General features: G+C 40.0%; 1 protein-coding gene across 1 annotated transcript in view; it reads right to left on the bottom strand.

Moving 5' to 3' along the window:
• The window catches only part of Slc9a7 (solute carrier family 9 member A7), a 202,315-nt gene that overhangs the window by 44,264 nt on the left and 132,116 nt on the right, over positions 1-25,935 (bottom strand). Inside the window, 7 exon segments of the mRNA XM_085838246.1 lie at positions 9,223-9,376; positions 10,071-10,182; positions 12,373-12,486; positions 12,589-12,677; positions 12,879-13,011; positions 14,350-14,479; positions 15,428-15,533. Of these exon segments, the coding sequence (XP_085694372.1) occupies positions 9,223-9,376; positions 10,071-10,182; positions 12,373-12,486; positions 12,589-12,677; positions 12,879-13,011; positions 14,350-14,479; positions 15,428-15,533 (838 nt within the window).

The following is a 25,935-nucleotide window of genomic DNA, read 5'->3' as shown; positions in this document are numbered from 1 at the left end:
TATACCACCCCTGACATATACCCAGAAGATGCTCCAACATGTAATAAGGACACATGCTCCACTATGTTCATAGCAGCCATAATAACCAGAAGCTGGGAAGAACCCAGATGTCTTTCAACAGAGCAATGGATACAGAAAACAAAGTACATTTACACAATGGAATACTACTCAGCTATTAAAAACAATGACTTCATGTAATTTGCAGGCAAGTGGATGGTACTAGAAAATATCATCCTGAGTGAAGTAACCCAGTCACAAAATCACATATGGTATGCACTCTCTGATAAGTGAAGCCCAAAAGTTCAAAATACCCAAGATACAATTCACAGACCATATGAAGCCCAAGAAGAGGGAAGACCACAATGTGCTTCAGTTCTTCTTAGATGGGGGAACAAAATACTCACAGGAGGAAATATGGAGACAAAGTATGAAGCAGAGACTGAAGGAAAGGCCATCCAGAGACTGCCCCACCTGCGGATCCATCCCATATAGTCACCAAACCTGGACGCTATTGTGGATGCTGGGAAAATCTTGCTGATTGGAGCCTGATGTGGCTGTCTCCTGAGAGGCTCTGCCAGAGCCTGACAAATACAGAGGTGAATACTCACAAGCCAACCACTCCACTGAGTTCAGGGTGCCCAATGGAGGAGTTGAAGAAGGGACTGAAGGAGCTGAGGGGATTTGCAGCCCCATGTAGGGAGCAACAGTGTCAACAGGCCAGACGCCCCCCACCCCCAGGAGCTCCCAGGGACTGTACCACCAACCAAAGAGTACATGTGGCTGCATATGTAACAGAGGATGGCCATGTTGGACATAAGTGGGATGAGAACCCCTTGGCCCTGAGGTTGTTGGATGCCCCAGTGTAGGGGAATGCCAGGGCGGGAAGATGGGAGTAGGTGGATGAGTAGAGGAGCACCTTCTTAGAGGCAGGAGCAGGGGATGGGATAGGAGGTTTCTAGAGGGGAAAATGAGAAAGGGGATAACATTTGAAATATAAATAAAGAAAATATCCAATAAAAAAGAATCTATCTTTAATTTAAAAAAAAAAGATGAAAGAAAATATCAAGTCACAAACACTGTTACATAAAGAACCCAAGATTTCTTATCTATATTCCTTATGCTATCTTTAAGAGAATGTTGCCATAATTTCTCAGCGTAATACAATTAACACTAGAGTGTTTGTACTTGCCCTTGAATGTACTTCCCTGTGGGCTTCACTGCCTCCCTACCCACTGTGCTCCAAGAGAATGGCCATTATACCACCACAATGTGTTTGTCACAATGTGTTTGTGATACATTGAATGTTCATCTGTTGAAAAAATTCCATAACCCCTCTAAGTTGTCAAATTTATGTCCTTTGTAAATAACAGCACTTACTCCAGAGACTAAAAAGAATAGCAGTTTGTATATTAACTAAAATATTTGAGCATTTCCCATTACATTTTAAAATATCAAAATACTATTTTAAAATATAAATTGGCCTTATTAGGGACACATTGACCTGGCTTTGGAATTGTAATTATACTCATAGTTTTTCTTCATAAACAGACTTGAAGTTAGGCACAGTCAAGAAACACAGCTTACCAGACATGGGAGCACATTTAATCCCAGCATTCTGGAGGCAGAAACAGGTGGATCGCTGTGAGTTTGAGGCCAGCTTGGTCTACACAGTAAGTTCCAGGAAAGCTGAGGCTTCATAGAGATACACTGTCTCCCCCACTTCCCCAAAAAATGAAAGAAATCACAGCTAATATCTAGTTATTTATAGAAGAACTCTAAGATCTGCCTTAGTACTACTTCTGAGCAACTGCCTACACTCATCAGCAGTTGAAGAAATAAGGAACAAGTAAGAAAGTAGGCTCTACTTGAAAATGACCCTACTGAGTTCATAGGGTCAAAATACCATAATGAATATCAGGGGGTTTCTGAGTCAATTTAAAATAAGAACTTGGTTACAGAAATACTTGAGGTCGCTAAGTAACATCATAAGCCACAAGCCAAGAAAAACCAACCATTCTCATTACCTTATTTTGGAAATAACTTCTTTTGGTACAATTTATGTAAATGTCAGTGTCTATACTTAAATAATCACTACTAATACACATCTGAAAAATATTATGAGTGGGTAACATATATAGTTTTCAACAATAATACATGTTGCTTCACTTGAGTTTGTGGTTGAGCTGAGGAAAAAAAAACAAGAAGGATAGAAATAAAATACAGGAACAGAAATCAGTAAAATGAAAATCAGAGAAATGATAAAATAAGTGGAATAAACAGATAATTAAAAAACAAATAAAATGCTTATTAAAAAAAATCCACCAGCCAGGCATAGTGGCATATGCCTTTGAACCCAGGAGAGACAAAGGCAGGTGGATCTCTGTGAGTTCTATGTCAGCATGCTCTACATAGTGACTTCCAAAACAGTCAAGGCTAAATAATGAGACCCTATGTCAAAAAATAAATAACAAAAAACCCTCCTCACAAACCCCTAGCATGTCTGACAAAAATTATTAGGAATCATTAGGAATGAAATTTGTTCCAAATTATTAGGAATTATTAAGAATAAAATGTAATAATAATAATGATGATGATGATGATAATGATAATAATGAAGTAGATATCACTATAAAACCCCAGAAACATCTATAGGACAATCAAGGAACAATATGTGTTCCTAGCACAATAGTTAGGGTTACTATTGCTGTGATGAAACACCATGACAAAAGAGCAACTCGGGGCTCTTCTCATCTTTATGCACACAAACCCTTTCTCCTTCTCCCCACCCTCTTCTCTCTCCCCATGGTGACTCACCCAGCCTCAATCCTTGAAGTCAGTGAGCTCACCCAAAGGCAGCTTCTCAATAAAGCTACCTTTAATATAATCTAAAATATAATTTTTTAAACAAAAAAGCAAGTTGGGGAAGAAAGGATTTATTTGGCTTACACTTCATACTGCCATTCATCACCAAAGAAAGCTAGGACAGGAACTCAAGCAGGGCAGAAACCTGAAGGCAGGAACTGATGCAGAGGCCATGGAGGGGTGCTGCTTACTGGATTGCTTCCCATGACTTGTTCAGCTTGCTTTCTTTCTTTGGTTTTCGAGGCAGGGTTTTTCTGTGTAGCCCTGGCTGTCCTGGAACTCACTCTGTAGACCAGGCTGGCCTCAAACTCAGAAATCCACCTGTCCCTGCCTCCCAAGTGCTGGGATTAAAGGTGTTCGCCACCAGTGCCTGGCTCAGCTTGCTTTCTTATAGAATCCAGGACCATTAGCCCATCCATAATGGACTGGGCCCTCCCCCATCACTCACTAGTTAAGAAAATGCCCAATAGGTTTGCCTACAGCCTAATCTTATGGAAACATTTGCTTAATACATGTTCCCTCTTCTCAGGTGACTTTAGTCTGTGTCAAATTGACATAAAACTAGCCCGTACACTATGAATAACATTAACTTGACAATGTTATTGACCAAACTGAACAATTTCATGAAGTATTACAGTTCACTTAATATAAAATATATAATCTAAAACAGCCTCATTAAATGACATAGTTTAAAGATTTCTGAAAAAAAAAGTCTTTTTAAATTTTTTTTATTTATTAATCATTCCATTGTTTACATGATATCCCATTTCCTGGTTACCACTCCACTAACCCTCCCCATCCCACGTCTGCCCTCCTCCTCCGCTTTGCCTGTATGAGGGTGTTCACCCACCCACCCACCCTCTCCTACCCGCCCACCCTCTCCCACCCCATCGCTCCAGCATCTCCCTACACTGGGGCATCAAACCTCCATGGGACCAAGGGCCTCCCCTCCCATCATGATCTAGGTAGTTTCACTGGAGAATTCTACCAAAAAGTAAATGAAAAGAACTAATACTAAATACATAAAGAAGAGTAGAGAACATATCCCAAATTAGGTTGTAGGGTCACATTACCCTGATACTTAAACCAGACAAATACAGTGCAAAAGGAGAGCCATAAACCATACCCCTGGGAACACAAAAAAATTAAGCAAGCATTTTCTCATAGAGTTAAGCAGTATTCAAATAATATACCATAGCCAAGTAGGGTTTATTTCAGAAAAGCTAGACCAGTTCAGAATTTGAGAGTTGATCACTGCACTCTACCAGAGTAAAGAGATAAACATGAAAAAGTATATGATCATATCAACTGATGTTAAAAATAAATTTGTTAAAAATAAACATGAGGACCAGAAAGATAGCTTAATGGATAAAGGCATTTCTTGCCAACTCTGATGACTTGAGTTCCATCCCCAAGATACACATGGTAAAAGAAAAGAACTGACTCCCCCCCCTAAAAAAAACTGTTATCTGGCCTCCACATGTATACAATGGTATATGTGCTCTGTTCCCAGACAAATAAAATGCAACTTAAAAAAATAAACTAACTAAATATGAGATAGAAAGTTACTCAATCTGATGATGAATAGCTACAAAAACATTGCAATCTACAATGACACCCAATGATAGAACGTCCCTTTAATGTTAGGATCTAGATGATAACACCCACTAACAGTACTTTTATTACACACAATACTGAAAGTCAACCAAAGCAATTATGCATGAAAAGAAAGCCAAAGACACATTGGTTGAAAAGAACAAATTAAAACTATTTCACTTTGCATAGTTATGCAAATAATCCAGAAAATTGTATCTGTGTAGAAAATCCTAAATACTATACACACATCAAACACTTTCAAGAACTAAAAAAGGAATCAGCAAGGTGGCAGGATATAAATCTAGTAAAACTTGCTTGGCATTTTATGCTAAAATGACAAAATACAAATATAAAGAAACCAAAGAAGGTTAAAAGAAATTGGGAAGCATTCAGAGATTGGAAGGCACAACATGATGAAGATGCTAATGGTCCCATTTGATAATATGAAAAATACAATTCCTATGAAAAGCATAGCAAGACTTTATTTACTTTTCTTTTATTCAATTTTTCAGGCAAGTTCTCTGTATACATTTTAGGCTAGCCTTGAATTTCTGCCTCAGCCTTCTAATTGTTGGAATTATAAGCATGTCTAGCTACAGAAACACTTTTTCTAAAATTTATATGAAATAAAACTAGAATATCTACAATTCTGAAAAAAGAAGAGGAGGAGGAAGAAGAGGAAGAGGAGGAAGAGGAAGAAAAGCAGAGCAGAAGTACATGGCCTGGAGAAACCTCAAGTTCTAAGGGGTCTCATAGATGGGGAAGATGGTAGTGTAGCGGTAGACCAGCCCAATCTAGGTGCACAGCATGTATTCATATTAACTGAGTTGTGTTTTCACTGCCGGGGCATATTTGGGTTGGAGATTTACCACAACATACAGCCACTCTGGAAAACTGTTAGTATCTCATCTGTCAATCATGTTCCAGAACCTGTATCTGAGATATATGAATGTCTACATTAATATAAAAACTTACCCAGAAATAGTCACAGTTGATTTATTTATAATAATTTTAAACTAGAAACTAACCACATGTCCTTCAAGGTATGAACAGTTAAACAGATCCTGATACATTCTTGTCATGAGTATTATCCAGAGATAAAAAGGAACAAACTTTGACATATATAATGACCTACATGGATCTCAAAGCTATTATGTTAAATGGGAGAAAAAGTCAATCTCAAAGATCATATGCTATAAGACGTGAGCTCTATAATTATCAAACTGAGAAAATTTGGAGACAGAGAACAAATTAGAGGTTGCTGGAGACAGGGAATGATAAGAAGTGAGTGTGACATAAAGAATGGAGCTAAGCAAACACAGAAGTGGATGCTCACAGTCAGCCATTGGATGGATCACAGGGCTCCCAATGGAGGAGCTAGAGAAAGTACCCAAGGAGCTAAAGGGATCTACAACCCTATAGGTGGAACAACATTATGAATTAACCAGTACCCCGGAGCTCTTGACTCTAGCTGCATATGTATCAAAAGATGGCCTAGTCGGCCATCACTAGAAAGAGAGGCCTATTGGACACGCAAACTTTATATGCCCCAGTACAGGGGAACGCCAGGGCCAAAATAATGGGAATGGGTGGGTAGGGAAGTGGGGGGGGAGGGTATGGGGGACTTTTGGGATAGCATTGGAAATGTAATTGAGGAAAATACGTAATAAAAAATATTAAAAATAAAAAAAAGAATGGAGCTAAGGATATCTTTATGTTGGAACAATTCTATACCTTGAACACAGTGGTGCTTACAAAAACCTAGATTCTATAAAATAGTGTCAAACTACACACATAAACCTACTTCAGCTCCTGGTTGTGATACAGTACAACTATGTAAGATGGGACCACAGGAAACATGCATAATGCATACTCTGAACTCTCAGTTCTATAATTATTTCAGAATAAAAAATTATGTTGCATAGCTTTTATGCTCTGAAATATTCTGGCTAACATATGAAAGATACCTGAGAGACAATTCCTCAAATTTGATAATTTAAAAAGAAACTCACATGACATTACCATGATCTTTTCTAAAATAGAAATAATAACAAGTTTTGATCACCCATGCCTCAAAGACTGATTATTATTTCTCTGTGTTATCGGTGGTTGATATGACAAAATTATATGGAGAAGGGATCAAAAAGTAAATAGTATTTTAAAAAGCAAAACAGGGGTATTATAGGAACTGTGGATTTTTCTGCTCAAACAGCATTGCTCACTTCTTAGCAGCTCCTAGCCTAGTTGAGCCATCATGTGCATGTCAGAATTCAGCTTTAGGTAGGACTGTTTAAATGGCCCACTTTTTGAAAGGGTAATGAGGAAGTTCCAAAAGTCAACTTTCTCCTCTCAGTGGAAAATTATTCGGTTCTGTTTGTAACAAATGTTTTGGGGTTGAAAAATAAAGCAAATGACTTTTAATTTAATCAGGCCATGAAAAGTCAGGGGACTGACAAGACAATTCCTGAGGAGTCTGGAACTTTTATACAATTTAAGGAGCTACTTTAAATTACTCATATAAAATCAAGTGCAAATATGAGTATTTCCTGAATACATAAAAGCAAGTCTTATGAATGGTATGAGAAATAAACTGTAATACACTTCAAAGTTTTCAAAAACTCCTAATAAGTTTCATAGTACTAACATTTCAAAACTCCATGATAAATACAAATATCAGAGAGACTAAGAAAATTATGAAATCTTGTTTATTAGCTGTCTGATAACCAACACTTCTTGCTTGAGAAGTCTTGTTCTGAGCACTCATTATGCCCAGAGGGTAATGATCTCTGTGCTTTGTGTACAGTTGGCCCTCCATATCTACCAGCTCTGTCTGGAAATCTAATCAATCCAAGATTTAAAATATCTCCAAAAATTGCTTATGGGCTGAGCATATAAATAAATCTTTTCTCTTGTCATAATTCTCAAAACAACATGGTACTATAGTTGTTCAGGAATGTTTCCCCTGTGCCCATATCTTCGAGGCTTTTCCCCACTTTCTCCTCTATAAGTTTCAGTGTCTCTGGTTTTAGGTGGAGTTCCTTGATCCACTTAGATTTGACCTTAGTACAAGGAGATAGGAATGGATCAATTCGCATTCTTCTACATGATAACAACCAGTTGTGCCAACATCATTTGTTGAAAATGCTGTCTTTTTTCCAGTGGATGGTGGACTGTGTTTCTTAATCCAACCCATAGTATCAAAGCTAGGAAGCTGAATTTCTAAACACTCCAACTGTTAAGAGGAAAGCAATTTTTAGCACCTCACCCCTCTTATTGATGGACAATACTGTGTACAAGCCATGGTAAGACTTCCTGGATTCCAATCCTGCCTCATCCTCTCAAGACTCTACAACCTAGGGCATAGACCATATTATCTCCACTATGGGGATGTTGTGAGAACCAATATATTAACATGGAAATGCAAATGGCACCTGCAATGAAAGCATTAGTGAGGATACTGATTGTCACCAAGAAGCCCTTGCCTTGATTTGCAAGCTGAGACACACTAGCACAAAAATGGTATAACTGGCAATAGCCAAACCCAGGAATCCCTGCCTATCATCACCAATCCTTTCCACCTCGGAAGGAAACAGCTATTCTCTCAAATCCTGTTTTTCTCCTTGGAAGTGTATAGGAGCTTCAACTGTCTTTGGCAGAGGAAAGAAAACAAACTGAACATCAACACAGAAAGATATATCGCCACCTTGTGGCTTTTTAGAGAGTGACTCTTCAGACATTTTCATTTCCCAAGTGCCTGGTTGAAGCGTCATAGTCACTCTGTGCAAACAAAACTACAGCAGGTTGCCAGAGTGCATTCAGCAACACAGAATGCAGAGGCAGAGTTAACACTTGGATGTGGAGAACCCTGGTTGTACTCTGGCATAAGGCTTCATTTCATGTTGAGGAAAATTGGAGCTCAAACACATGAGAGATCAGAGATCAGTCATTGTTGGGCTGTGGGTCTCTGGACTCCTGTTTTAGTCAGTGACTTTTTGACTATATGGTGATATAGATCACAGTATAGAAATCAAACACCCTTCATAAAAAAATGTCCTGAGTCTGGGTATGGGGACAGTTGCCTATAATCCTAGTGGTTGGGAAGTAGAAGCAGGAGGGTCAAGAAAAGAAAGAAAGAAACTGGTCAACATCCTTCTGTCCTGACAAAAACACATACAAAAGATATCACAAGGCTATGACAGATGAGGATTACATAAAAAACTAACAGTCACACACTCATTCATTCTCTCTCTCTCTCTCTCTCTCTCTCTCTCTCTCTCTCTCTCTCTCTCTCTCCCAGAAGCAAGGAGCGGCATGGTGTACAAATTCCTAAGGATGGGGGAACTCTACTTGAGTCTTTTAATTTCTGGCTAAGGAGCTTCTACTTCTGGGCCCAGCTTCCACCACAAAGAGACAGGAAATATCACCAGGGCTACATGTCTGTTCCTTTTTCCTGTAGCTTTAAGACTTTGAACTCTTCTACAAAAGTCACTGTCCTGGTCAGAGCCAGCTCATCCTAATTTCCTCTGTGTGCTGACTATTTTGATTGTTTTCTTTTTTTAGAATTTAATGAAATTTTGTATCCTGTAAAATCTCCATACTTCAAATTTTAATTAAAAAAAAATACACTCTCAAACACACACACATTGCTTAAGCCAAAAGAATAAAAACCTTTCACCAGTACAGCCTGCATGGCACACTGAACATTCTCAAGGATAGTGACAACTGACACATTCAGACACAAGATTGATTTGGTTATAAACTGACCTTATATTGAGCCATGACAACATGGGTGTTGTGCCTCCACCAATGACCCACACAGTGAAGAAGACAATGAGCAGCGTGGTTGTGAACATCATCTGGCGGGCATATGATGCCGTGTCACGGATAGCCAGTGCAAATGCCATCGCTCCTCTCAGGCCTGTGGGAACCAAACAGAAAGGTCTTCTGGTGATGTGGGGACATGGCAACAACTCCTCAAAATTAGTTGTCACATGTGGGGGTAAAAATTCTAGCCACATGCTTTGGGAGCCAGGATGTGTAACCCAGAGAGAATCACCTTAAAAGTGCACAATCTTCTTTGCAGCTGGTTTTCACAGAATTTCCAGTATGAGAAAAAAAAAAAGCACCATTTTGTACAGCACATTCTAGAACACTGGCTACTATTACTATTTAAATGGTTCTCTTGCTAGTGAGAGGAAAGAAAGAGAAACATGCATAATAACGAGCTCTCTACGTCTTCTATCCAAATACCGCCCAGTCAACAGAAATGCTGGCTGAGTATGAATATATCCAATGCACACTTGTGGAAAACAGGGTGTTATTTTTCTTAGCAAAGGAGAGAGTACCTCACTGAATAGTGAAAAGCCAGGTTGACCTGTAGCAGGGTTTTTGAGACAGGGTCTTATATAGCACAGGCTGACCTTAAATTTAATATTTACCTAAGCATGTTTGAACTCTTGATCCTTTTACCTCCCCCTTCCTAGTCTGTGATTATACATATGTGCTACCAAGCCCAGTTGATTATATTTTAATCATATCACTGTTGGATAAATAAAATTTGTTTATTTTATATATATATATATATATATATATATATATATATATATATTTACCTGAAAACATCATCATGTGTTGAAAATTCCAGCCAATCTTATGCCTTCTGCCCAAGTTGAGGAAGAAGGAGAGTGGGTAGATATGTGCAGCTCTTCCCAGGAAGATGGCAACCTGACCACCAGGTGATAAGGAGCCAACACATTGCCAGAATGACACTTCAAAACACTCTGACCATAAAATTTGAGCAGCTACTCAGAGAAGCCAGAATTCCTTGATTCTCCCTGCAACAATCCCTCAGCAACAAAATGGGAGTCATCTGGTCAACTTTTCTACTTCTTGGTTCATTAATTTCAAGCTTATAAACACATTGTAACTTTTGAACTAAACTGAACTGGTATTGGCAGATTCCTCAATTTCTCAAAAAAATGAGCCCAGAAATAATCAAAAGTATGGACTAAATGAAGCACATACTATGTTGGGCTCTATTTGGAAGAGAATAGCAAGAAAGAAAAGTAAGCCTAGATTCGAACTGTAGAAAGTTTGCTGGGAAAGAGCCAGCAAGCTTCATTTGCAAGCAAACATCATGGAGTTCAAGGCCAGGGAGCACAGGAAAATTAGAAGTGAAGAAACTGCGTGTTCTTACCACAAAGAGACATTCTCTCATACAAATTAACGCAGAGAGAGTTCTCTGCCTATGTAGCTTTACTGCCCCTTGGGAGTGTAAAATGTAGAAAAGGATGAATAAGAAAAAAGAGTTCTACTGTGAAAAGCAAAGAATTCAGGGAAACTGGTCATCTTTTCCTTGCCAAGTTTAAACAGCACCCAACAGAGAAAGCTGCACAATCCCCTGGTCAGAGAAGGAAACTCAGACAGGAGCCAGCAAACAGAGCTTCCGTCCAGCAATGTACCAGCTGCAGGAGCCACAGCTGTCTCAGACAGAAGCCAGGGACAAACTATCTTCTACTTCCTCCAGGGTAAAGTGCAAAGTGTTTTTCTGCCTTTTTGTTTTGTTTTGTTTTTTCTTTCTCCTTTCCTTGTTTGATTTTGTTGTTAACAAAAGGAAATGGGCAGTGCTTGAAAAGCACATTCTATCTCAGAGGTGAAAGAAAAAGCCTCAAGTGGTCAGAAGCCTTTTTGGATTCCCAGAGGATGTGGCTCACCCAGCCAAGAGGCCCTGATCTGTAAACAAGGCCCTCCTCCCACTATCTCTTCCAGGATGCCGTGCAGGAAATACAAATCAGAGCAACATGCCAAGTCTTAGTGAAGGAAAACCAATCCCACGGAAATTAAGCTGTTTTTTAGTGACAATGTGAAGCCACTCGGTAAGATACTAACTAGGATTCTGGCACTGTCACTATCTAGCAGCTAAGGAGGGGCAGCCATACACTCTTGCACATGAAACCAAATTCTCAGAAGATAAAAACATTCCTTCTAGAAGAGTTAAGGATTCCCATGAGGCCTTGAAAAGGCTAAATAAATAAATGTAAAAAAAATCAATAGGAACAGATATTAAAAATCCTGCCCCAGAAAAGTGACTTCAGTGACAATAGTACAATGGTATCTAAGACCATGTGAGCAAAGCCCTCAGCTGCTGAGCCACTCCTGGGCACTCACATCCCTCCCTCCTATCTAACCCAAGCACCCAAAATGCCCCACTTCTGAAACACTATATCCCCAAGGGTTGAAGTCAAAGAAATTTTATCTCTTCTTCTCATCCTCTTTCTCATTCCTTCCTCCTCCCCTCCAATTCTATCAGTTTTTTTAATCTGTTCTTTTTTCCTTGTCTCTTCCTTCTTCCAAACCTCTCTTCCTTCCTGTTGTAGAAAAAACAAAGAAGTCTCTCCCAGCATAATCTAAGGAGCAGGACAGCTTAGCTGAAAGCATGGACACTGTCTACACACACACAAAGGCAGCATGGGTTGGGGCTACCTAAGCTAGAATCTGCAGCTGAGAGCAAGAAGAGTGAAACCTTCTAATCACTAGAATCAGGGAACTGACTCTGTTACAGCTAACATGACAATAGCGACAATAGCATATCTACAATAATTCTGGGGACTGGCATGGTTATTGACTTTTAGATCTAATCAGGACAGAACTCTACAAAACAAATGACTGCCCAACAAACACTAGCTTAGAACAGAGAATGCCAGGAAAAAAAAAGACAGCCCTAGAAATCAAATATATCCAGCTTTAGGAAGCTCCCCCACCCCCACCCCCACCCCACTCCTTACCCCACTCCAAATACACTGAACTAGAACGGACCCAGCTACCCATTCTAATCAGTCAGAATCCTCTTAGTAGTTGCATGCCTTTCCCAGCAGAGGTCACTTCTGTCTGCAATGTGAAATAGGAAAAGGATACAAAAGCACCGATGATGAAAATGGGGCTGAAAACGTGTTTCTGGAAGGTGAACAGTGCCAGGCCCATGTAGGAGAAGATGAAGTTCTCTGCCAGGAAGTGTAACACCTCAAAAAGCTGCATGAAGAAGGAAAAGGGAGGCTGTGAACACTGCATTCCTGGCTGCATTCCTCCTGTCCAGCTACTTGGCAGCCCAGCGGGCTCAAGGACCACTCTTACCTGCTTGCTTCGACTTCGAGATTCTACTGACAGGTTGTTATATGTGTAATGAGCTTGTGTAATCCCACAGAAAAGGACAGCTACAACACCTGTCAAAAAGAGTTTCTAAACGTCAATGGGAAAGACCAGACCAAAAAAAATCTACTGACATGAAAATCCATGGCATGTGAGCCTTGCCTAACTCCAATCCTCCTTCCCTCCTCCCCCTACCTCCTTTCATCTGTTCCTCCCTCTTTTCCTCTCTCCCTCCCTCTCTTACAGGCCCTGCTGCAGCCCAGCAGTAAACCTACCTGTAAAGCCACAGGCTTCCGCCAGGAGAAAGGTACTCCAGGACATCAGGAAAAAAAGCGCTGTCTCCAGCAGGGGGAAGCAGTGCAGCTTAGTAAACTTGGTCACGTCAGCACCAGGTTAAGGACAGCAGTTCTGGGCAGGGGCAGCAGGGACACTTGAGATCCCTATTCTTTTAGCCTGAGAGCCCCCTCTCTGAGGGCCAGCCATTCCCTATACATCCTTGGAGAGTCTTATCTCTTATTTTAAATGTTACAATGTTGGGATGGAAGTTAAGAGCCCAAAACATGCTAGGCTAGTACTCCATCCACCATTGGGCCACACATCCCTGACCAGATATTTATTAATTTGTTTGCTTGCTTATTTATTTATTTCCTTCCTTTCTTTTTGAGACAGGGTTTTTCTGTGTAGTCTTGGCTGGCCTGGAACTCACTGTGCATATCAGGTTGGCCTTAAACTCACAGAGATCCACTGGCCTCTACCTTCCAAGTGCTAGGATTAAAGGTGACACAACCACACCCAGCTCAATTCTGAAGTAACATAAATTATAAATTAAGCTTTCTGGTTACTGGTACTGTAGCTGAATTGTAAGCACTTGCCTATCACATTAGAGGTCCTATATTTGATCATTCCTCCACCATACAAATTAAAGAAACCTTCCAGTAGAATACAGGTTACCAGGACCAGAGCCAGAGTGCAGAATTCCTGTTGAATTGGCACAGAGGGCCTGTCTGAGGTAGCAGGAATGCCTAGACAATACAGGGAATTTAGTGTGAAACAGTTCACGTGTGTATGTGTGTGTGATACACATGTTCTTGCTAAGCAAGCATGTAAACGTCAGAGGATATCTTGTAGGAAATAGTTTTCTTTCACCACATAGGCTCCAGGGATCAAGCTCAAGTCATTAGGCTTGGTGGCAAAAGCCCATAACTATTGTGCCATCTTGCTGGCTCCTGTACTTAATAACTTTAAATTGTGTACTGAAGCAATTTTTACTATATATTATGTTTTTAAACTTAGTAAAATAAGGAATTCAAAGAAATAGAATTATGTACCCTAAATGGGTGGGTTGTATAGTACATGAATTATTATGATGCTATGAGTAAATATGTTGCTACAGGTTTGACTTGACAGGTTAGTTCTCATAGAGCTGGGAAGGCCTTAGGCAGGCCTGGGAAGACAGACTCTTCAGGCTCTGATCCCCATGGATCATCAAGACCTGATCCATGTACGGGACAAAAGAGAAGAAATCTGTAACTTCTGAGACAACAATGAGGTGCTGGGGGTCTACTTTTAAGAACACCAGAGATCTTCCTTCTCCTACTGCCATTCAGTACACCATCAAAAGAACGATCAATCTAAGATTCTGATCTGAAAGCAGGAACTGAGAACTTGCTCTTTTCAAACCTAATATACATGTGTAGCAAGGCAGGGGCCAAAACATTTTTTTAAAAAGGATATTAGAGCAGTAACAACACCAGTTACAGCTCCCATGGTAAAAGAGCCACTAAATATACCTAGGAAAATTCCAACTGACTTAAAAAAGGCAGCAGCATCAAACGCGTGAGTGTTTAGTCCTGCTGGTTGATAGGCAACAATAGACCTGTAGAGGAGAGGAGAGGAGAGGAGAGGAGAGGAGAGGAGAGGAGAGGAGAGGAGAGGAGAGGAGAGGAGAGGAGAGGAGAGAGAGAGAGAGTTAGAGTTGTTTTTTTAAAAGACCACACTGGTTTTACACCACGGAACACTGAGCAGGCCCCACCCCCACCCTCCTTCACTATTTTAGTTTCCATAGTTCTAGTTCCCCAAGTTCACCTCAGTCTAAGAATATCAAGTAGGAAATTCCAGAAATAAACTATTTATAAGTTCTAAATTGTATACTCTTCTCAATCGCATAATGAAACCTCAAATCATCTGGCTGAATCTGCCCATGACATGAATCATTACTTTGTGAATATATTCCCACACTATATGCTACTTGACAATTAGTTCCTTAGAAACAATGTGTTGAGGTTATCAGACTGCAGCACTTATGTACAAACAACCTTTATTTTACTTGATAATGCTTCCAAAGAGAAAGAATAGTGTTGCTGGCATTTTGGATCTAACAAAGATAAACCATAAAGTGTCACATATAAGTGAAAAGATGAAAATACAATTAAGCACAACTTTTAACAATTAAAACACATTATCATAATTGTTCTACTTTATTATTAGTTATTGCTAACTTTCCATTTGTCAAATTTATGCACTGAAGTTTATCATAGATATGTATTTGTTTTTATATATGTATATGTGGGAATATCATAAACAGGGTTCATTATCATCCATGATTTCAAGCATTCACTAGCAGTCTTAAACTGTATTCCTGGAAGATAGAGAGGCTCTCTGTAACTGAAAATATCAATAAACATATGGTCTGCCAAGCACTAACCAGAGAAAATGCATTTAATTTAAGCTGCAGCCACCATGCTATGCTGGTGTCAGCATCCTGAATGCTGCTGAGGGACAGAGCCCCTCCTCCCCCAACCCCACTATAAAAATAGTTACTTACGAGGATAGTACAATGGCAACTGCATCATTCAGGACACTCTCTCCAAATAGAAGAGCATAAAGATCCACATCTGCATGTAGTTCGTTAAAGATTGCCAGCACAGTCACTGAAATGCATGCCCAAAGCACAGAAATTAGTTTTGGTTTCTGCTTTTAAACCACTGGTTCCAGATTTTTAGAAGCTATTTTATATATTAAGTGGGACAAGGTGACTTGGTAGCCAGCAAATGAATCAAAAACAGATGATTTGTCTGATGGGAGGGAAAATGGTAAACCTAGATGAGGTTTGATGTGGTCATTGAGTCTGAAGATCCCTGCACCTGAGTACACTGCTGTCTGCCCTACTCCCCCCATACATCAAAAATGCGTTGTATAGAATTGGGGGAAGCACTTATATAATTTGTCTCTTTTTGTGGGTTGGCCAATGTTTAAAGACATTTCTATCCTATTTTTGACCCCTATGTTCCCAAAACCCAGCACCAAGTCAGGGAACAGAGAAGACTGTGATCAAGGCTTTGCCCATGCAAATTAGCTGTAATTATACTTGTTAGGGGGTAAAGAACTAAGAAAGGATCTCTTATATAGCTCAGGCTAGCCTGGGACTCAAAATCCTCCTGCCTCACTTCTTTGATTGTTGAGATTATAGATATGAATCACCATGCTTAGTCCATAATTATACTTCTCTCAGTTTTTATATTTCTGAAGCTTTTAAGAATCAACTGTTCTCTGAATTAGTAGTTCTCCAATTTTTAACCTCTAAACTCTTCTATATTCTAAAGCCTATGCTCCCAATGCTGATATTTATTTTATTGACTAAAGCAGAAAAATAAGTATTTGTGCATTTAAAATAACAATGACCTTTTATGCACTAACATGAAATATTTTAATAAAAACTATGCTTTATAAAATAAAATCATGAAAGGAAGGCATTGGTCTACATTTTTATAAATCCCTTCAAACTCTTAGGTTAACAGAAGGCAGATGCTTCTCACAGTTGTTTCTATATCTAAGGGACAGATATCATTTTCTTGCACAACCTCTAGAAAAACCCACTGTACACATGGGAAAGAAGAGAGTTAAAGGGACAAATAACGTATTGATGTTATTATGAAATCACTTTTGACCTGATGGCCCGTGAAAGGGTACTTGGCACCCCCCAAGCACACCCAGAGCATACACACTGTGATGTACTGTTAGAGCATGGTTTCTCAACTTTAGTTTTACTGGTGTTTGGGACCAGATAATGGCTTTCCTGTAGGAGCTGATCTGTGTACCTCACGATGGTTACCCATATCCCTGGCTTCCATCAGCAGGAGAGGATAGAGAAGAAGGCCAGACACAAGCATCCAGCTTACCTCCACAAGGCAATAAAGGTACTACTGAAACTCAGAAGGAGAATGGTAGAAACATGAAAGTCCTAGATGTCCAGCTGGGACAGAAGTCATGGTGCCAGGCCACTGGTAAGATTCAAGATAAACATCTATTTTTGTTTAAGCCAGTATCGGTCAGTTTTTTCTGGTATATGTAGCCAAAAGCACCACTACTTATGGAATTAGAACACCAAACCAAATATTTAGTTTAGTAAGTGTAAGCAAGTCAATTTTCTTACCAACAACCAATTCAAGAATTTGCCAGCTCCCTTCATTCAAAATAACCACTGTGTGAATTTTATAGTGACCTTTTTTCCTTTCTTTATAGTTTAGTAACCCAAATACATATCTTCTGACACTATCATTTTATTCTACACATTTTAAAGAAAATGGACTTTAAAAAAACAAAACAAACAAACAAAAAACCTCCTTCACCCTGCCAGGCTTCCCCTCAATCCACTTCTATGAGCTCTGTTTTAAGGGGCTTCATAATTTAATTCTCTGGTGTAACAACTTTTCAAGCCTGAGACATAGAGTTTTTTGTAATACCTATCAATCTTTTTTTTTATTTGCTTGTTTGTTTGCTTTTGTCTTTTGAGACAGTGTTTTGTTGTGTTTTTAATTGTTGGGTTGTTTGTTTGTTTTTATAATAGAAATGGCTGTCCTGGAACTCACTCTGTAGACAGGGCTGGCCTCTGTCTGCCTGCTTCTGCCTCCTGAGTTCTGAGATTAAACGTGTGTGCCACTACTACCTGGCCTCTGTAAACCTAGCTAACCTTGAACTCACAGAAATCCACCTGCCCCCATCTCCCAAGTGCTAGAATAAGGGCATGTACCACCACACCTGGCTGTCTATCACTTTCTTAATTTCCCTTAGCATCTTTTGGAATCTGATCGCTTGGGACAGCCCCATTTTCCTAGTCTGACCTCATTATCGTAGCTTTCATATCCAAGGAGTTAATTTCATTTTTCCTTATGTTTACATGTTGTTCAACCTCAACTTGATTGTGTTACTTATATTTAATTAAGGTGTGTCATGGGTAGTGTATATTTTTCTAGGCAGTGCTTTAAATAATAATATCCTCCATAGGCTCATGTATTTAAACACTTCTTAGCCAGCTAGTGGTGCTGTTTGGGGGGGAGGGATTATGGCACCCTTAGGAGGTAGAACCTTGCTGAAGGAAGTATGTCACTGAGAGCAGCAAACTTTGAGGGTTTGCAGGCTTGTCTCATTGCCATTGTCTGCCTCTTCCTCTCCACCCTCTGCCCACATCCTGTGTATAAATAAAAATGTGAAAGAAAATGTGATTATCCAACTTCCTCTTTCTGCTACCATGCTACACATTCCTCACTCTCAATGGATACAATCAGTCTATAATCATACACTAAAATAAACTCTGCCTACCTTATATTACCTTTGGCCATGGAATTTTATCACAGCAACTATTAACAACCAATAAATCTGTTTGTACCAGGAACTGTTAAATATATCAACTTCCTCAATACTTTCTGAGATCCACTAGCATTGTCTATCCCATCCCAACTAGAATTTAATCTGTCCTCTTCTTTTAATACCCTGTCAATCAAAGTCAATAGACCTACCAGTTACTCTTGGGGGGGGGGGGTGAGTCAATCCTTTCACTGATAGTTTCTGGGCATTTCTTTTAAAAAAATATATTATTAGTTGGAATATAGTGTTGGATGCTTTTAATCCCAGCATAGGAGGGTGGACCTCTGTGGGTTAAAGGTCAACCTGGTCTATATAACATTTGAACATTGAAAGTCCCTCACAGATTTAAATGTTACTGAAGTGACAATTCTCAAATATTGGTTTCTTTTTAAAAGCACAGAAATATTATATGTTTCCAGTTTAATCCCAGGTGTAGGAATATGGGGCTGCTTCAGCCTGACCACAACAGCTGACTATGATTTACTTTGGGATCTAGTAGAGGCATGCACGGTTTACCAGCTGCAGGTAGTTGCTGTGATTGTGTAGCATTTGGAATTCTGGAACTTTTCAGAAAGTATATAAATGCTAGAGCCCCAATAGGCAGGGTTGGTGGCTGGTGGTCATTCAGGAAGGTTTGTTGCAGTTTGTTAGTTGTGCTCAGAGGGAAAAAAAAAAAAACAAGAAGAAATTCGATTCTGAGATAAATCTTTATATCTCTCCCCTCTATCCTTCTTTCTCTATCTAGTGGTGGGGTGAAACTGGGTGAATAAGGGGTGGGATAAAATAACCCACAAAGTAGCAAAGATCATCTACAAGCAAAGAAGAAACAAGAAGAAAGAAATAAGATTCAGAGATATCTCTCCCCTTCTTTCCCTCCTAACTAGAGATACGGGGTGAGACTGGGGGAGGGGTGGATACAGGATGGGAAACAGAAGAATCCACAAAGCAGCAAAGTTCAGCTCCATGGCCTCATATAGGCTAACAACATTTATTCCCAGTGGGAACCCTTACTTTAGTGTGTAAATACTAGTGGGAAATTTCTGCATTTCATAGCAGTCAAAATGATCAGCACCCCTCTTTTTCTCTGCTGAGGTGCTGTTCTTGTGTCCAAACCTCACTGTTTCTGCTGGAATGTTATTATTTACTTTATGGGGTTTTCCCCTCTTTTTTTTATTTTGCTTTCTCTATTCTTGTAAGGGACTAAAGAATATTCAAAGTGACATTCCCTCCAACATGCTTTCCTTTTCAAAATTTTCATCACTTACAAAAAATAAACAACTAATTTGGATTTGAAGAGTGTCCTATATACCATGACACAAGCAGATTAAGAACAAGGTACATGTCTGCCGGTGTTCCTTCTTGATGGACATGTTCTTACAACACTGATGCTATCTCAAGACATAAAGACAATTTCTTCTATTCAGCCTGATTTAAGAAGTTATACAACTGGGAAATTTTGGGGGATAGGGATTTTTAAAATGTTGTAGTCTATATAATTTATTACCTGAATTATATTTATGGTTTTTCATGTAAAACTTTGATCCTAGGAGTTTACCATTATATAAGAATTGCCTTTAAAAAAAATGCAGGGCATCAAGTGTGGGATGGGGTTGCAATCCCACAGTCAAAAACTCTGACCCATATTGTTCCTGTCTGAAAGAACTGCAGGGACAAAAATGGAGAGGAGCCTGAGAAAAAAAGAGGACCAGTGACAGGCCCAAATTGGGATCCAGCTCAAGAGGAAGCCCCAAGGCCTGACACTATTACTGAGGCTATAGAGTGCTCACAAAAAGGGACCTAGCATGACTGCCCTCTGAAAGACCAAACAGCTGAAAGAGTCTGATGCAGATATGTGCACCCAACCAATGGACAGAAGCAGCTGACCCCTGTTGTGGAATTAGGGAAAAGCTGGAAGAAGATGAAGAGGGAGGGATACCCTGTAGGAGGACCAGCAGTCTCAACTAACCTGGACCCCAGAGGTTTCTCAAACACTGTACCACCAAACAAGCATACACTAGCTGATAGGAGGCCCCCAACACACATACAGCAGAGGACTGCCAGGTCTGAACTCAGTCAGAGAAGATACACCTAACCCTCAAGAGACTGGAGGCCCCAGAGAGTGAGGAGGTCTGGTGTGGCAGGGGAGTGGGGGGTGAAGACATCCTCGTGGACATGGGGGTAGGGAGATGTATGAGATGTGCAACAGTCAGAGGGTAGGTGGGGAGGGGGATAAAATTTGGATTGTAAAAAAAAAGATTAAATAAAATATTTAAAAATGCAGCTCTTGAAGAAAAATTAACAATGATAATCACAAATGCTGATTACTTACCACAAAGCAGACACCATACTAAGCATTTTGTAATATAATTCAGTTCTTATAAAACCCTATGAGGAGGCTATTATTACTATTAATCTCATTTAAGGGTAAGAAAACAGACTCTGTGCAATTCTTGAGCTGCTCTGTAATTTCAGTATTGAAATCCCTCAAATCTCAGTGATTAATACAAGAGAAATTTCATTCCTCAGTTATATCATATGCCCAATGTGGACTACCATGGGTGGGGTGCTGTTCACACAGCTACATGGGGACTCAGGGACTCACAACTGATGGAAGCAAAAAAAAAAAAAAAAAATGAACAGTGACCAGGCTTGGCAGTCTAGGAGCAAGAGACCTAGGTCATCAGATACTATCAGTCAGGGGGTCTTGGGAAGAAACAAAAGGCAGGCTAGGAAGGGTTTTACAAGGAAGTTATTTATAAAAGTGTGGCAAGAGTACAGGGAAACTAGAAGGGGGAACAGTACTTGAGGCTGAAAAAACAGGGTACTTTCATCTACAGGCCTGAAGGCTTCAGGGCAAGGAACAGTTACCAGACCCTGAAGTTGTAGGAACTAGGCCATCTGACAGGAGGTGTAACTTCTGATGAAGTGGTACAACTGGTCTGCAGGATTCCTATATCTGCAACCCCCTTCCAGTAGCATTCACTATAAAGGAATCTAATAGGAAAGCAGAGAGCAAAGGATCCTATGTAAGTCAGACTTCTGGGGCCAAAAAAGAGGAAAGGGTGGCAGGTAAATATGATGGGCAGGCAGAAAGTATGCAACAGTCATCAACTGTTGAAGAATTCAACACACAGCAAAGTCCAAAGATTTGGTAGGCTGGTTACTTTTCTCATACCAGTGACCTGAAAAGCAAAACTTAAGGAAGGGTTTATTTTGGCTCATGATTTGATGGGATATAGTACACCATTACTGTGAAGGAATGGTACCAAGAGCATGAGGTGGCTGTATTGTGTCTACAATTAGAAAGAAAGGTGAGATAAATGCTGATGTTAGCTGACTTTGCCTCTTTTCCCTGACTAATCAATCAGTCAAGAACTCCAACACCAGGCATGGTAGCGCACGCCTTTAATCCCACACTTGGGAGGCAGAGGCAGGCAGATTTCTGAGTTCGAGGCCAGCCTGGTCTACAGAGTGAGTTCCAAGACAGGCAGGGCTACACAGAGAAACCCTGTCTCGAAAGAAAGAAAGAAAGAAAGAAAGAAAGAAAGAAAGAAAGAAAGAAAGAAAGAAAGAAAGAAAGAAAGGAACTCCAGCCAATGGAGTAGTAAGTAGCACCCACATTCAGAGCATGCCTTTTTTTTAATTAGAGATTTTCTTTATTTACATTTCAAATGTTATCCCCTTTCCTGGTTTCCCCTCCGAAAACCCCCTATCCTCTTCCCCTCCCCCTGCTCACCAACCCACCCACACCCACTTTCTGGTCCTGGCATTCACCTACACTGGGGCATAGAACCTTCACAGGACCAAGGACCTCTCCTCCCATTGGTGACCGACTAGGCCATCCTCAGGGCATGTCTTAACCCCCTCCATTAATGTCCTCATAGGCTTACTCAAAAACATTCCTTATTAATGTCCTAGTGTTTCTTAAACCAATCAAATGAACAGTTAAAAGTAATCATCACATTTAACAAAGTGGTGGATTATACAATATAACTTCAAAAACTTTTCTGACCTTAGAACACGGCTTGCCTAAATACTATAATTAACAGTAAAAATAATACATATTTGATTGCACATTTTTAGATTTGAAAGCATATCTAATAACAATAACAATAGATGGTTACATAGAACTGGTATGAATCTTAATTCTTCTTTCTTCCTGCTATTACTTTATAAGGCACTCTGTGGTGCTTCTCCTTAGCAAGTCTATGTCTGACCACAGTGAGGAAATATCCACAGCACACAGCAGCAGCATCCAAAAGAGGATGGTATAGAGATAACAAGAGTGAGAAAGTCGCCTCTAAAGGAAGAGATTTTCCCTGGTTTAGGTGTAACTTAAATAAATGTCTCTCAAACTTTCACTAAAAAAGGGTTAGTCCCCTAGGTGTCAGCATTAGAAGATGCTAAGGATCACTGACAGGTAGGGCTTCAAATCGTGTTGTGGGGGATCCTAGTCTCTCTTTGTTTCTGAAATAAGAAGCTCTCTTCTTTTTCTGTCTGTCAATACCATTCCATACTAGAATTTGTGCTAGATGGCTTAGGAACAAAAAAGCAATCTGATCTAGTCCCCTTAACACCAAGTCCTTGCTCAATGGACCATAATCATCAGGTGAGCATTTATCAAGAGTGCTTACAGTTGTAATTATATATAGTTTGCTGCTCAAAAACATCTCAGTGGCTCTTCAGAGAGTCATTCTCAAGACTGTAACTATCCAAAGAATAAGACCTCAGAAGACGCCATAGGAGAACAGATTCCCAAATCTTATCATTAAACAGCTAGATGTAGTAGTTCACACCTGTAAACCACCACTTAGAAGGGCAAAGCAGCAATGAGGTCAGCCTGTGCTTCACAGTGAGTTCTAAACCATGCTGAGCTACAATGAGATCCTGTTGACAAAAAGCAAACAAGCAAGCAAGTGTACATAGTCTAGTCCCACTTATACCCAGCAATGCTTCAAACTCTGTTCTCTGTGATTCTCTACCACCACACTCCCACTTAGTCACATGCTAAGTGCTCCAATTAGGAGAGTTTTAAAGTCAGTAATTTTGGAATTCACAAAACTAAACTATATTATTATTAGTTATTTGGCTCTACACTAGTTTTGTATAAATAATAGCTCTGACATGAGGGTCACAATAATAGAAGCAGGCTAAAGAATAACTTCAAGGCAATTTTTGTTGATACCACCAAGTCTTCACTTGGGCCTGTGCAGATGCATAGTCTTCCCCATATCACATGGGTACTACCATTTTCTCTTTTTTTTATTAAATATTTTCTTCATTTACATTTCAAATGCTATCCCAAAATTCCCCTATACCCTCCCCCTGCCCTGCTCCCCTAACCATTCACTCCCACTTCTTGGCCCTGGCATTCCCCTGTACTTAGGCATATAAAGTTTGCAAGACCAGGGGGCCTCTCTTCCCAGTGATGGCCGACTAGGCCATCTTCTGCTACATAGGCAGCTAGAGACACTAGCTCTGGGGGTACTGGTTAGTTCATATTGTTGTTCCACCTATAGGGTTGCAGACCCCTTCAGCTCCTTGGGTACTTTCTCTAGCTCCTCCATTGGGAGCCCTGTGTTCCATCCTATAGATGACTGAGCATCCACTTCTGTATTTGCCAGGCACTGGCATACCCTCACAAGAGACAGCTATATCAGGGTCCTTTCAGCAAAATCTTGCTGGCATATACAATAGTGTGTGGGTTTGGTGGCTGATTATGGGATGGCTCCCTGGGTGGGGTAGTCTCTGGATGATCCATCCTTTTGTCTTAGCTCCAAACTTTGTCTCTGTAACTCCTTCCATGGGTATTTTGTTCCCTATTCTAGGGAGGAATGAAGTATCCACGCATTGGTCTTCCTTCTTCTTGAGTTTCTTGTGTTTTGCAAATTGTATCTTGGGTATTCTAGGTTTCTGGGCTAAAATTCACTTATCAGTGAGTGCATATTAAGTGACTTCTTTTGTAATTGGGTTACCTCACTCAGGATGATATCCTCCAGATACATCCATTTGCCTAAGAATTGCATAAATTCATTGTTTTTAATAGCTGAGTAGTACTCCATTGTGTAAATGTACCACATTTTCTGTATCCAATCCTCTGTTGAGGGACATCTGGGTTCTTTCCAGCTATTCAGTTGAGAATTCTTTGTTTAGCTCTGTACCCCATTTTTAATGGGGTTATTTGAATATAATAGCTATTTCTGGCTATTATAAATAAGGCTGCTATGAACATAATTGAGCATGTGTCCTTCTTACCGGTTGGAACATCTTCTGGATATATGCCTAGGAGAGGTATTGTAGGATTCTCTGGTAGTACTATGTCCAATTTTCTGAGGAACCCCCAGACTCATTTCCAGAGTGGTTGTACAAGCTTGCAATCCCACCAACAATGGAGGAGTGTTCCTCTTTCTCCACATCCTCGCCGGCATCTGCTGTCACCTGAATTTTTGATCCTAGCCATTCTGACTGGTGTGAGATGGAATCTCAGGGTTGTTTTGATTTGCATTTCCTTGATGATTAAGGATGCTGAACATTTTTTCAAGTGCTTCTCAGCCCTTCGGTATTCCTCAGTTGAGAATTCTTTGTTTAGCTCTGTACCCCATTTTTAATGGGGTTATTTGAATTTCTGGAGTCCAGCTTCTTGAGCTCTTTATATATATTGGGTATTAGTCCCCTATCATATTTAGGATTGGTAAAAATTCTTTCCCAACCTGGTGGTGGCCTTTTTGTCTTACTGACAGTATCTTTTGCCCTACAGAAGCTTTGCAATTTTATGAGGCCGCTTTTGTCGATTCTTGATCTTACACCACAGGCCATTGCTGTTCTGTTTAGGAATTTTTCCTCTGTGCCCATATCTTCAAGGGTTTTCCCCACTTTCTCCTCTATAAATTCCAGTGTGTCTGGTTTTATGTGGAGGTCTTTGAAGCACTTAGACTTGAGCTTTGTACAAGGAGATAAGAATGGATCAATTTGCATTCTTCTACATGATAACCACCAGTTGTGCCAGCACCATTTGTTGAAAATGCTGTCTTTTTTCCACTGGATGGTTTCAGATCCCTTGTCAAAGATCAAGTGACCATAGGTGTGTGGGTTCATTTCTGGGTCTTCAGTTATATTCCATTGATCTACCTGTCTGTCACTGTACCAGTACCATGCAGTTTTTATCACAAATGCTCTGTAGTACCATTTTCTGATCATGTGCTGCATGAAGACCCATGAAGATTGATTACACATGTGCTTATACCACTAATTACTTCACCTCCAGCCACATTTCTCTGTATCTTAAATCACCCTGCTTCATCATCCTATAAACAGCCATGTCCCACTGCTCAGGGAAGAGGATTTGAGACCTGGTCGTCTCACCTCCACCCCCAGCTATTCAGTGAATGACTTTGTTTTGCAAAATATATAGGTGAAGGAATTGATTGACCCACTTCACTGAAAGCAAAATGGGCCTTGTGTTTTGTTGTTGTGTTATTTTGTTGTGTTTTGTTTTAGTTCCACCCTCTAACTCTACACTTGAGTTTCGATCTCTTTTCCGACCCAAGATTTTAAGCAGCAGATTTTTAGGAGACTAGTAAAACATGTGCAACATCCTTCATTCAGAAGCTATCCATTAAAAAAGCAGTTAAAGTTAGTGTCCTAACGTCTAACAAGTTTAAGTGTCTAATTTTCTACAACTTTTATTTA

Source organism: Mus caroli, unplaced genomic scaffold (genome assembly GCF_978045245.1).
Source record: "Mus caroli unplaced genomic scaffold, Mus_caroli_1 scaffold_5, whole genome shotgun sequence".
Taxonomy (NCBI): Eukaryota; Metazoa; Chordata; class Mammalia; order Rodentia; family Muridae; genus Mus; species Mus caroli.
Note: the sequence above shows the minus strand (reverse complement) of the source record. Positions and strands in the feature narration are given on the sequence as shown.